Here is a 13,415-nt window from a genome sequence, read left to right on the forward strand (position 1 = left end):
TCACAATGTTTTTCCCCTTCATGGAGCTGGGGTGGGCGTGGTCTGTGCATGACACATCCAGCCCATGGGCTGCCAGTTTGATGGAATGGGACTTTTCAGCTCCTACCATTGGCCGCACCTGCTTCTCCGCCAGGTCCCACCTCCACTCATTAACCTCTAGCTTTTCTCCTCAGGTGGCCTACCCTCACCATTTGCCAAGGATAGGAGCCATTTGCCAAGGATAGAAGCCATTCGCCAAGGGTAGAAGCCACACCCCCACCCATTCACGGCCAAGGGTAGAACCCAAAAAGTCCTAGATCCCCAGTTGATATCCCTGCCCTAAGTGACTAAAACAGCTTTGTCTAGGGCCGTGATGGTGAACCTATGGCACACATGCCAGAGGTGGCACACAGAGCCCTCTCTGTGGTTATCAGATTTCTGAGGTGTGCATGTGCCAGCCTGCCGGTCGTCAGGTTTCTGAGGTATGATGTGCACCAGCCAGCTGGTTGTCGGATTTCTGGCACTTTGGTGCATACATGCGCATGCGTGCACCTTGCGGGTTGGGCACTCTGTGCCTAAAAGGTTCACCATCACTGGTCTAGGATCTAGCAACACACAGCACAGATGAATAATGACAAGCACAGTAGTCCAACATGATATGTACATCCAGGTTGGAGAAGTCCTCTAAAATACACTTGGGAACACTGTTCACGCTAGCTGGGTTTGCTAGAAATTCGAATTCAGCCCTACCTCCAGGACCGCAAGTTCTCTGCCTCTAGTATTAAGCCCTGTTCAGAGATTCCTACTTCCATCCCTCACTCCTTATTATAGCACAGTCTCTCTGAAGGATTCTCCAGGCCAGCTCTCTTCTGTTTTATATGGGCTGTTAGGCTGGGCAAATACGGTGGTGGCTTTGAAATAACTTTTCTGTGATGATATGCCTAGTAACCTCATTTATTTGTTTGGATTTTTTCATTAGAGTTCCATGGTACGCTGTGACTGTTGGATTGTTTCAAAGATTACAAAACATATTGAAGAATTGCTAGCGCCCAGGTTGAATGTTTCCAAGTTATTCAGAGTGCTACCATGGGAGAGCTCTTAATGTATGTGTTGCAATTTTCCCCAACGTAGCAATTTCCAGATGCATCAGACCATAACGCTCATCATCCCCAGCTACCAGCACAACGGTGGCTAGGGACAACAGGTGTTTAAGCCAATGCACCTGGAGAGGACCCAAAAGGGAAAGTGATAGATGGTATTTTATGCTTTCATGTGCATTTTGTTTGACTGGATTTATTAGGTCACGCTTAAGATGTTATATTACTGACAATCCCTCAGGTAAGCAGTTAAGAGTAAGCATGTCAGATAAATATTTCAAAGAGTTCTTTTCAAGCAAATGGTGCAATCATCCAGGAAGGAATTTGTTGCAACAGGAATGAGCATGCAATCATCCACAGGGTCTGCTAGAATTCTCTTGAAAGATTCTTCTGCTTAAACATAGGCTTTTAAAAGTGAATACTTGGAAAAATTGTATGCAAAACCTGTATATCTTAGGAAAAGATAGGCACAAAATACACATATAGCAGGCAAAAATCAATACAAATTATCCTATGTGAAGGTTTGCATAAATTTGTAGATGATGCAAAACTTTGAGAGAAAGGAGTAACACTGAATAAATGACAATAACTAAATGTAGACTAGTTTATGCTCCTTATATTAGTTAGGAAGGAGCTCTGATCCTACGAAATTCAGCTGCCCCTATTTTATAAAACTCTAAGGACATCAAAAATCAGTTTGACCTGGCCAATAGGTCATCATTTATTTATTAGTCCAATTTATATGCCGCCCTTCTCCGTAGACTCAGGGCGGCTTACAATGCATTATAGCAATAGCCTGCATACTTTTTTGTATATACCTGCTTATTAGGGCTTTCGGGCCCACCAAGTGTTCTATACAAAGTTGACTTACTGCCCCCACAATCCGGGTCCTCAATTTACCTACCTCGAAAGGATGGAAGGCTGAGTCAACCTTGAGCCTGGTGAGATTCAAACTTGCACTAATTGCAGGCAGCTGGCAGCTAAGTGCTAGCACTTAACAGCACTTTCATCCATTTAGTCATTTCTTTAAAGCATCCACATCTTTTTCCCTGGTCGTTGTACAAGCCTGAAAAATGCCTCTGCTTTAAAAGTCACTTAGCTTTAGTAACTTGTGCTTTAGTAAAGCTGCAATGACTCTTTCAGGTTTGTGCAGGAGTACTGTGTCCATGAAAAGCTAGAAGCACATCTGCCAAATCCATTTGAAACGTGCATGATCTGCCTATTGAAATGCAATAGAAGTTACAACTCACCTGAGGATCAGCCAATCTGGAAATGTCTGGGTTTAAGTAGAATATAATTCCATCTAAAGCCCCAGGGAGAGTGACTCCTCGAATTAGCAGCACGATCAACATTAGGTAAGGGAAAGTGGCAGTGAAGTAGACTACCTGGGAATAAAACAAAGATCATTAAAACTAGCCATGACAGGGGTGAAATCCAGCAGGTTCTGACAGGTTCTGGAGAACCGGTTGTGGAAATTTTGAGTAGTTCAGAGAACCGGCAAATACCACCTCTGGCTGGCCCCAGAGTGGGGTGGGAATGGAGATTTTCATTATCCTTCCCCCAGGAGTGGGGACGGAATGGAGATTTTGCAGTATCCTTCCCCTGGAGTGGGGTGGGAATGGAGATTTTATAGTATCCTTCCCCTGCCAGTAGTAAAAAAAATTGGATTTCACCACTGAGCCAAAACCCCTGGCCTTCAGAGCTATTAACAGACACCAGAAGAAGAACAGGGCAGACAACCTCTGGCCCCAAAAACTTTCAACCCATTGCTACAACTCAAGTGTCTTGACCACAACTTCAGAAAAATCAAAATAATCTAAAAAAAATCCCAACCAACCACTCCGTCACGCACACAACTGCCAGTTGGATGCAAAAAATTTGTAGGGAACAACCTAAAATATGCATAGCATCAACTAAAAACGAAATGGGTAAAAAAATCCTAGCCCAAAGTAATAATAATAATAACTTTATTGTCATTATATGTGTATACACAGTATACCCATACAACAAAATTCACTTAACACCCAAAGACCAGGTCCAACACACATAACAATCTCCAAACACACCCACACCCACCACAAATTTCCCGCCCCTAAACCACCCAAACATTCACACAACAGACCAAGTAATGCTGTCCAACAGCTCACTGATGGTGGCCCTTTAGTTCATTGTTGAGTGCAATTATAGCTCTGGGATAAAACTATTCAGAAGACCGTGTGGTCCGAGTTTTAATTGTTCTGTATCTTCTGCCAGAAGGCAACAGTCCAAAAAGATTGTAAGCAGGATGGGAAGAATCTCTGAGAATGTTATGCAACTTCCTCAAACAGTGAGATTCCAAGATGTCATCCAGGGCTGGTAGCTGGTGATATTCTGGGCAGTTTTAACGATTCTCTGTAGAGCCTTTTTGTTCGCTACAGAGCTGCTCCCGTACCATGCAAGAATGCATAATGCATATGATTTGGCTTCAATTAACTTGCACTATCACATCATCTTCAGCAGGTTAATACTAAAAGGCAGATATTATTCACCACTTTAATATCTTCATTGTCAGTTCTGAGGCTGGTTATTCTATCTGTTGTCAATAGTTTAGTCTCCTTTGTGTGCTTAATTTTAGTCCCTTTTTTCATTGTGCTGCTTTACTTTTATTACCAGCGGGTGCAGGACATTTGCATTTTAGGCTATATAGGTTTCTCATGAGGACAATGAGATGTTCTGATTTTTTTAAAAGCAGAGTCTACAACTGAATGTGATCCATGCAATCAATTGCCTTTTTATAATCAATGAAGCACATAATGACTTTTTTTTTTCGTATTCTTTGGCTTTCTCATTTATCCAGTTGCATTAGAAATGACATGCCACATTATTCCGTCTTTTCTAAAGCCACTTTGAACATCTGTCATCTCTTTTTCCATGCAAGGCTTGAATCTGTTTTGGATTATCCTATTATTTTTCTAATATGTGAAATTAAGAATACTGTTAACACCCTGTTAAGTCTCCCTTTTTTTGATATTGGAATGTAGATTGACCTCTTTCAATCTGTTAGCCAATATGTCATCTTCCAAATTTGCTGGCATAGCTTTTTAGAACATTTACTATTCCTTCTTCTATTGCTTGCCAGGTTTCTACGGGCAGAATGGGACAACTTGCTGAGGCCAACTCATTGCGGCCAACTCGCCACAGCCAACTCGCCATGTCCAACTCACCACAGCCAGCTTGCCGCAGCCAACTCGCCACTGTCAACTTCTTGAGGGATAACTCACCATGGCCAATTCGTTGTGAGACGACTTCCCGTGGGACAATTTAACAATTCAATTTAATTATTTAAAATGAATAAATAAAAAATATTTTAATTTTTGTCATCCACATTTCATTTTGTGCCTCCTTTTGCATCCTTTCTTTTAATGATACTAGCCCACCATTTCTTTGATACTAGTGTAACTCTTCTCTTGCAGCAAGTTATACTGTGGTGAGTTGGCTATGCATAGTTGTTCCGTGGCAAGTTGGCCGCAGCTTGTGTGAGCAGCGTGGTGGCCTAGAGATGAAGACACTCGCCTCCCACTCAGAAGGTTCAGAGTTCAATCCTAGGCAGTGGTGAATGTTTCTCTATTAGGGCGCAAAGAAAAAATATCTGCTGTGAACTCTACATAGACGTCAGGAACAGCATCCGGTCAGTAAATTCTCAGCTCCATTCAGTCGCCCCAACTCCACCTTTAATCCACAAAGGGATTAAAGGGTTGTTAAAAGAAAAAAAAAATAAGACACTGTCAAGCAATGTGCTTCATCACCCTCCACTGAATTTGATTCTGGTCAGATTTGAGTAAGAAGGAAGGAAGGAATAAAAGGAATTAATAACAGTATTTCAGAGCATATGGCACAGTTCAAATAATAAATGAATGAAATGAATGAATGAATGAACGTTGCCATGTGAAGGTCTCTGTCCTTCCAAAAGAAATAGCACAACCTATTTTAAATTATGGTAGTGCAGCAGCTTGGGTTTTCCAGCCTACAACAAGAGTATGATGGAACTGACAGAATGGTGAAATATCCAGTGTTGTAACAGCAGTACATGATGCAAGTACATTTTGAAATCCATATAATGATCTCTGTGTTCTCTTGGAATCAATAAAAGCATGTTCTTTTCCCTGAATAGTATTCACTTGCATTTTCTTAATTCAATGTAACTTTAATGCAATGCTAATTTAATCAAACCGATGCTTTCTATTACCACTGGATCCTATAATGTAAGTAGCCAAGTGGGAATATATTTATATTCCACACTATGTGTTTTGGCTTTCAATTAAGGAATATCAGTTAAGATCTTGAATTTGCCTTGTCTGATTTATATTCCTCATTTCTATCCTGGCAAATACCAATGTGTCTTAACAAAAAATGTTAAATGAAATTGAATATTAAAAATTTAAAAACACAGATTAATATGAATAATTCGCAGGGTGTTGTTGTTTTTTTAAATTGGGAAAGTGGAGACCCAATGCAACTTCCAAGAAATGTGTGTCATAATCTGGGGGGCAAATGCAAGAGAAGACAACTGTATTTCCTGCTTGCCAAAATGATGGGCCTCTAGCGATGATGGGAGTACTGTCTTTTAATAATCAGACACTTCCTAACTGCAAATGTGCTCCTAACCATTCATAGCTTTAAAAATTAACACCGTCAACTTTAATTCTGCCTAGTAGGAATTGGCAACCAATGCCACTTAGGGATTGGTTAGCAGTGTAGCTGTGCATTTTACAGCAACTGCAACTTCCTCATACTTTTCAAGAAGAGACCCAGTTGATCTATTTGCAGTAGTCAAGTTGGCATACAATCAAAGCATGAACAAATATTGCCCAAGCCAACAAGTTCAGATCCAGTTTCCTCTTTATCTACAACACCTCTCTCTTTTCTAGAGGTAACGTCAGCCTGTTTTTCTCATCTAGCCCATTATTAACTTAGGCAACGTTCAAAAGTATGAAGGCTTCCCTGAAATTGAGTGGAATGATGTAATATTCCAGGTGACCTCCTCCAGCCTAGACTATTAACCTATGATGTTCCGTAGAACATCAGAGGTTAACAATCTAAAGATTAAACAATAGTTTCCCAATGTTACCTCTAAAAAGGGCCCCAACAGGAAGGTAAGGAATTATTGTTAACAATGTTCCTTAAACCCAATCTCACAAATGGACTAGATGTACCCTGTTTCCCCCAAAATAAGACCTCCCCTGATAATAAGCCCAATCGGGCTTTTGAGTGCATTGCAATAAGGCCAAGCGCTTATTTCAGGGTTCAAAAAAAATATAAGACAGGGTCTTATTTTTGGGGAAACACAGTATTATCAATAATAGTAAGTTTCTAATATTGGCTACTTCAATGGTTCTGGGAAATCCAGAAGCAGGAGGATTCTTCTGCCTCTGATTTCTAACAGCTAGTAAAACCTAGAATAAGTTGGTTCTACAGGAAGTTTACAAAAGTTGAACAAGACTATTGATACCTCAAATGCTGGTATACCTGCACTCCATGAACTTTCCTATGTAGTAACTATTGTCGCCTCCTACTGAAAAAATTCTCACAAGTGAATGCTATTCTTGAAATTAATGTAGGTCCAAGCTACAGTTTTTGATCAGGGAATGTGACCCAAGTATGGACTAGATCAATTTTCCCAACCTGGAGTCTTTTGCATATGTTGGATTACAGTTCCTATCACTCTGTACTACGCTATTGGCTGTCATGGGATTTGTAATCTGAAATATCTGAAGGTACAAAATTGAAGTTTGATTGTGATTTATTTATTTATTTATTTGGTTCAATTTATATGCCGCCCTTCTCCGGAGACTCAGGGCGGCTTACAATGCGTTAAGCAATAGCCTTCATACTTTTGTATATACCTGCTTAGTAGGGCTTTCGGGCCCCCCAAGCGGTGTTCTTTTTTATACAAAGTCAGCTTATTGCCCCCACAATCCGGGTCCTCATTTTACCTACCTCGAAAGGATGGAAGGCCGAGTCAACCTTGAGCCTGGTGAGATTCGAACTTGCAGTAATTGCAAGCAGCTGGTACTACTTAACAGCACTTTAGTCTGCTGTGCCACCAAGGCAGTTATTGCTATAAGAATTATGGAAAGGACTCTAATTTGACCTTTTTCTCAGGTCTTAATACCCACTAAAATGGATCAAATTGTTTCCAATATTCCTCCTCCACATAGACATGCATATATTCCATGCATACTTTCATCCTGCTACTCTCTGATGCAAAAAGACTGACAGGACAGAGCAAAGCAAAGCAATTTAAGCATTAACCAAGCAAAGAGTAACTCCTACTTTGCCAGTGGACTTGACTCCTTTCCAGATGCAGAAATAGCAGATGATCCAGGCCAGCAAGAGGCAGAGAGCCAACTCCCAGCGCACAGTGCCCAGATCGTGAAGACCTTCTGTTATTTTCAGTGTTCGCCTCCTGAGAGGACAGATGAAAAGATGGGGGAGGTGAGGCATCTTTCTGCCAGCTCCTATTAACCCTTCATACCTGCTTCCTTGATAGCTTTTCCTCACTAAAGGTCTTGAGTTGGCCATTGCAGGTTAGACACAACAGTATCTGTCAGCCCAGGGGTGTCAAACTCAATTTCACGGAGGGCCGAATTAGTGTCGTGTTTGACCTTGGGGGGGGGGGGTTGTGGCCAGCTCGACATCACTTTGTGGCCAGCTCGACATCATTTGTGTCGGGGGTACCTGTGGTGGCCTGAGTGCTCTGCCAGTGAAAACAGGCTCCCGAGCTCCATTTTCGGCTGCAATGGCCGCCTGCAATCTTCTGCCAGTGAAAACAGAACTCGGGAAGGCTGCATGCAGGCCTCCCAAGCTCCGTTTTTGCTGGCAGAGGCACCGCGGGCCAGTCCTTCATTATTTCCAGGACAGCCCCATGGGCAAGATTTAAGCACCCTGTGGGCCACATCCAGCCCCCGGGCCGTTAGTTTGACACCCCTATGTTAGCCTTTCAAAGTCCTCAAGCCCAAAAGCACAAACTATTATTAACACTTATTGTAAGCTAACAGAATCTTGCAAGTTTGAAAGTACTTTTCCTTCTTTTACTTTTCAGAAAAGGGTCCCTAATGAGATGTCCCCATTCCAACTATCCTTGTGTGGGCTGAGATACCTTATGCATGATTATTGTCAAGGCTGTGGCTCTTCCTCCTGTCTCCCAAGGTCATTCTCACAAACCATTCCTCAATCTTATCAGAATAATGATAGTGCTGGTTATCCTTGCTATCCAGACTAAAGGCTACAAACTGTACAGTCTTTATTGGTGACAAGAGTGTTGAGGGAGAGAGAAAATATGTTGACGATACTGATAAGCTTATGGATAGACAATGGTGTGTATTTCCCACTTGCCTTCATAAAATTTAGCCACTTTCCCCAGAAATTAATCAATGACTTAATTAGGTTTGAGTTGATGACATGTATGTTCCTCCTCAAAAAGACAGTGGGGGTGGGAAAAAGCAGCATAATATTTATACAGTATAGTTTAGCACTATGATTCAACATGAAAAACTGGTCAATTTTTGCAATATAGATACTTTTTGCAATAAAAACTGCAAGTGCAGAAAGCCCTAATCCTATGAAGTATTTCATTTAGAGCCTACTGCTATTATCATGTCACCATCAGGTTGCTTTCCTGCTGATTGTTTACCTTCTCTTATTAACCTAAATATTTGGATTTCTCTCTCTGCTATTCTCAAAATAGCCTCCTTGCCCAGCCATCATACTGCAACTGCAGTGATATCTGAGTTCGGGATGAAACGTAAGATAAAAATGTGACAAATAAATATATAAGAAAGTCTACCAACAATTTACAGTACATGCCTCACATTATTTTAGAGGCTATATTTTTGAGAAGATGCTGTCTGGATGTTTAGGACGGTAAAGAAATCTGGTAGGAAGAGGGAAAAAGCAACCATCAATTGCAGATGATGTGGAATGCAGTGCTGCCATCTTGATATTTTTTTTAACCATCCCCGCAGACACCCCTGGGATGGTGGATATGCTGTAGATGTATGCAATGCCTGCTTTTTCTGTAGGCCTCACTACTTCAAAAACCTGAGGATGAACCCCATGTTTTCTCCACCTGCAGCCTATGAATTTCCTTCCCTTTGGACTTCAGCAAGGCCAAATCTACATATATTCCCTCTAAATCCTAGGGAAGGGATTTAAGGAAAGGAAATAAATAACCCGAACAATTGAAATACGTACTCCCAAAACTCGATAACTGGAGAAGTGGCATTAGTATTATTCACAGAATCGGAGACATTCAGAACATCCACACAGTATTCTGCCAGGAGAAAAAGAGACACATGTAAGAGTAGGAAGAGATCTTGAAGGTCAACTGCTCCAATCCCATAATCAGTACAAATCTCCACGCGCTTAGAACATCCATTCAGAATCCAAACTATCTGGTGTGGTACAGCAACCAAATAGGACAGGTACGGACACCAACGGATAGTTAAGACCAGGGATGAAATCCAGCAGGTTCTGACAGGTTCTGGAGAATGGGTAGTGGACATTTTGAGTAGTTCAGAGAACCGGCAAATACCACTTCTGGCTGGTCCCAGAGTGGGGTGGAAATGGAGATTTTGTAATATCCTTCCCCCAGGAGTGGGGAGGGAATGGGGATTTTGCAGTATCCTTCCCCTATCACATTAACCAAGCCACGCCCACAGAACCGGTAGTAAAAAAATTGTATTTTACCACTGGTTAAGACTGCAGAAAAAACATTGCAACCAGCCTGTTTTCCATAGAAGACCTGTATATTGCATCATCAGAGGCTGATTTTTTTACTTTTAAAAGCATTTTTTCAGCCGAAGAGGTTGTAGAAAAAATGTTTTAAAAAAAAAAAGCCTCTGATGATTGCGCAGCTTAGCTGGGCATGGGGGAGGTAGGGATTTTTGCTACTGGTTCGCCGAACCACCCGCCGCCATCGCTACCAGATTGGGCAATCCGGTCCGAACCGGGAGCATTTCACCCCTGCCTTAACCCATTTGAAAATCTATGGAACCAACTAAAGAAACTTGCTAGTCAGAAGTGACCCAGCAATAAAACCCAGTTAATAGAAGCAATCATTCTTGGTTTCACATTATAACAGCTGCAGAACTAAAAGACTTCGTTCACTCCATGGGAAGATGTTGTAAGGTTGTAATTCATGCTAAAGGTTACCCAACTAAGGATTAACTGATGTGATAATTTTTGTATATCTCATTCTTTCTATGGTGATCATTTTTGTATATCTCTTTTTTCTATGGGTTTCATTTTTATTCTTTATACTGTAACTGCTATTCTAATAGCAAATCCTTCATAAAAGTTATTGCATTACATTCTTGATTAAATTATCTTTCCATTGATATATAATTTTATGGTACTACTCCAAAAAAAAAAGGTGGTGTTATTAGCTAGTTTTAGAAAATACACTTTTCCCAAAAAGTTTCCACAATTTTGGCCACTACTGTACTGTGGCTGTAATATTATTACTTATACTTATTATCTTCTTTACTCCCCCTTTTATTGGCTGTATTATTATTATTATTTTATTTTATTTTATTTTATTTTATTTTATTTTATTTTATTTTATTTTATTTTATTTTATTTTATTTTATTTTATTTATTAGATTTCTATACCGCCCTACTCCCGAAGGACTCAGGGCGGTGCACAGCCAAACAATAAAAACACATACAATACAAAATTTAAAAAATAGAATAAAATCAAATTAAATAATTTTGGCCCCGACAAATTTAAAACCCCAAACTTTTAAAACCAATTTAAAATTGAATATATAAATACTAAAAGATATTTAAAATTTTAAAAATCTTTTATAAAAGAGGGGGAAAATTAGGCCAGGCCGGCCTGGTGAAATAGTAAGGTCTTTAAGGCGCGGCGGAAGGTGCGCAGATCCGGGATCCTCCGTATCTCTGGGGGGAGCTCGTTCCAGATAGTAGGTGCCCCCACAGAGAAGGCTCTCCCCCTGGGGGCCGCCAGTCGGCATTGTTTGGCTGACGGCACCCGGAGGAGCCCCTCTCTATGGGAGCGTACCGGCCGGTGGGAGGCTATTGGTGGTAGTAGGCAGTCCCGCAAGTACCCGGGTCCTAAGCCATGGAGCGCTTTAAAGGTGGTAACCAAAACCTTGAAGCGCACCCGGGAGACCACCGGGAGCCAGTGCAGCTCGCGCAGGAGAGGTGTTACATGTCGCTCCCATTACCACCCGCGCGGCCGCACTCTGCGCCAGTTGGAGCCTCCGAGTGCTCCTCAAGGGGAGCCCCATGTAGAGAGCGTTGCAATAGTCCAGGCGGGAGGTGACAAGGGCATGAGTGACCGTGCGTAAAGAGTCCCGATCCAGAAAGGGACGCAACTGGCGAATCAGGCGAACCTGATGAAAAATCCTCCCGGTCACGGCCGTCAAGTGCTCTTCTAAAGACAGCCGTGAATCCAGGAGGACGCCCAAGTTGCGAGCCCTCTCCGTGGGGGCCAATGATTCGCCCCCAATAGTCAGTGATGGCGTCAACTGACTATATCGGGACGTCGGAAACCACAGCCACTCAGTCTTGGATGGGTTGAGCCTGAGCCTGTTCCTCCCCATCCAGATCCGTACGGCCTCCAGGCACCGGGACATCACTTCAAGGGCATCGTTGGGGTGATCCGGGGTGGAGATGTACAGCTGAGTGTCGTCAGCGTACTGATGGTACTCCACCCTGAAACCACGGATGATCTCGCCCAGCGGCTTCACATAAATGTTGAACAGGAGAGGCGAGAGGACCGACCCTTGCGGTACCCCACATATGAGGGGCCTCGGGGTCGACCTCTGTCCCCCTGTCAACACAGACTGCGACCGGTCAGAGAGAAAGGAGGAGAACCACCGCAACACAGTGCCTCCCACCCCCAACTCTTCCAACCGGTGCAGCATGATACCATGGTCGATGGTATCAAAAGCCGCTGAGAGATCTAACAGGACCAGGACAGAGGAGCACCCCCTGTCCCGAGCCCTCCAGAGATCATCAACCAACGCGACCAATGCCGTTTCCGTGCTGTACCCGGGCCTGAAGCCCGACTGGAACAGATCCAGATACGTCGTTTCATCCAGGTGCTGGGGGAGCTGTTGCGCGACCACACTCTCAACAACCTTCGCAACAAAGCGAAGATTGGAGACCGGACGATAATTTACCAACATTGCCGGGTCCAGGGAAGGCTTCTTGAGGAGAGGCCTCACCACCGCCTCTTTCAAGGCGGCGGGAAAGTTATTTATTTATTTATTTATTTATTTCACATTTCTATGCCGCCCACTCTCCAAGGACTCTGGGCGGCTTACACCAAAGACAGTATACTAAATAGCATATTGCCCCCAGCAATCTGGGTCCTCATTTTACCCACCTCGGAAGGATGGAAGGCTGAGTCAACCTTGAGCCGGTGAGATTTGATCCGCTGATCTGCTGAACTAGCAGTCAACTGAAGTAGCTGCAGTACTGCACTCTAACCACTGCGCCACCTTGGCTCATTATTATTATTATTATTATTATTATTATTATTATTATTATCATCATCATCATCATCATCATCATCATCATCATCATCATCATCATTATTATTACTATTCTGTTGCTTTGCATATACACTAAGTGCTTTTGTACCGGAGATAAATTCCTTGTGTGTCTAATCACACTTGGCTAAATAAAGTACTCAATTCAATTCAACTTTGCTGAGAGGCTTTTAGCAATATAAATGTTTCTGCTCCAAGAAAACTGACTCTGAGAGAAACCCTGAGGCTTTATTAAAACATCCATCCTTCCTTTTATTGGATTCCTCCTGTCTGGGGCTCCTGAACGACATGGCAGTTCCTCAAACATATATGAAATCCAGATGTCTCTGGAATGCAGATTGTTATCAAGTCATGCTGACTGTCGTAATTTAGGATTGCAGACCCAAACCCCTTCCTTCCTCTTCACATTTGTCTCTCTGTGTACATTCTGTCCCCCCACACCCTTTTTCATGTATGCAGCTGCCCCAGCAAAAGCTGTTTGTAAAAATCATCTAGAGACAGAGGACACCACCAAAGCATCTAGGAGTGTTAGATAAATAAGAGGATGAGAGGATATTATGGAAAAAGTGTGACTAATGTAGAGAAGAAAAAGTAGGAGAAAGGTCACGAAGCACAGAATGGGTGGCTGTCGAATACTCTGCATACCTTGCCTTTAAGGGGCTTGGAAGTGTAAACCGGGAGGAAGGACTGAGTAGACAAAGGTTTAGTTTGGGTGTCAATATGCTGCTGTTGCAAGAAAGTTGCTTCTAATAAACAAGCTGTAGTAATCCATTTAATC

At 42.5% G+C, this 13,415-nt stretch overlaps 1 protein-coding gene across 1 annotated transcript in view; it reads right to left on the reverse strand.

Moving 5' to 3' along the window:
• Positions 1 to 13,415, reverse strand: part of LOC139319771 (sodium- and chloride-dependent betaine transporter-like) — an 81,418-nt gene that overhangs the window by 36,508 nt on the left and 31,495 nt on the right. Inside the window, exons 5-7 of the mRNA XM_070947792.1 lie at positions 9,309 to 9,387; positions 7,389 to 7,521; positions 2,327 to 2,461 (exon numbers count right to left, since the gene is read on the reverse strand). Of these exons, the coding sequence (XP_070803893.1) occupies positions 2,327 to 2,461; positions 7,389 to 7,521; positions 9,309 to 9,387 (347 nt within the window). The remainder of the gene's footprint in view (positions 1 to 2,326; positions 2,462 to 7,388; positions 7,522 to 9,308; positions 9,388 to 13,415) is intronic.

The sequence above is a fragment of the Pituophis catenifer genome, unplaced genomic scaffold (genome assembly GCF_029215685.1).
Source record: "Pituophis catenifer annectens isolate HBS135680 unplaced genomic scaffold, rPitCat1.0.hap2 SCAF_7, whole genome shotgun sequence".
Lineage (NCBI taxonomy): Eukaryota > Metazoa > Chordata > Lepidosauria > Squamata > Colubridae > Pituophis > Pituophis catenifer.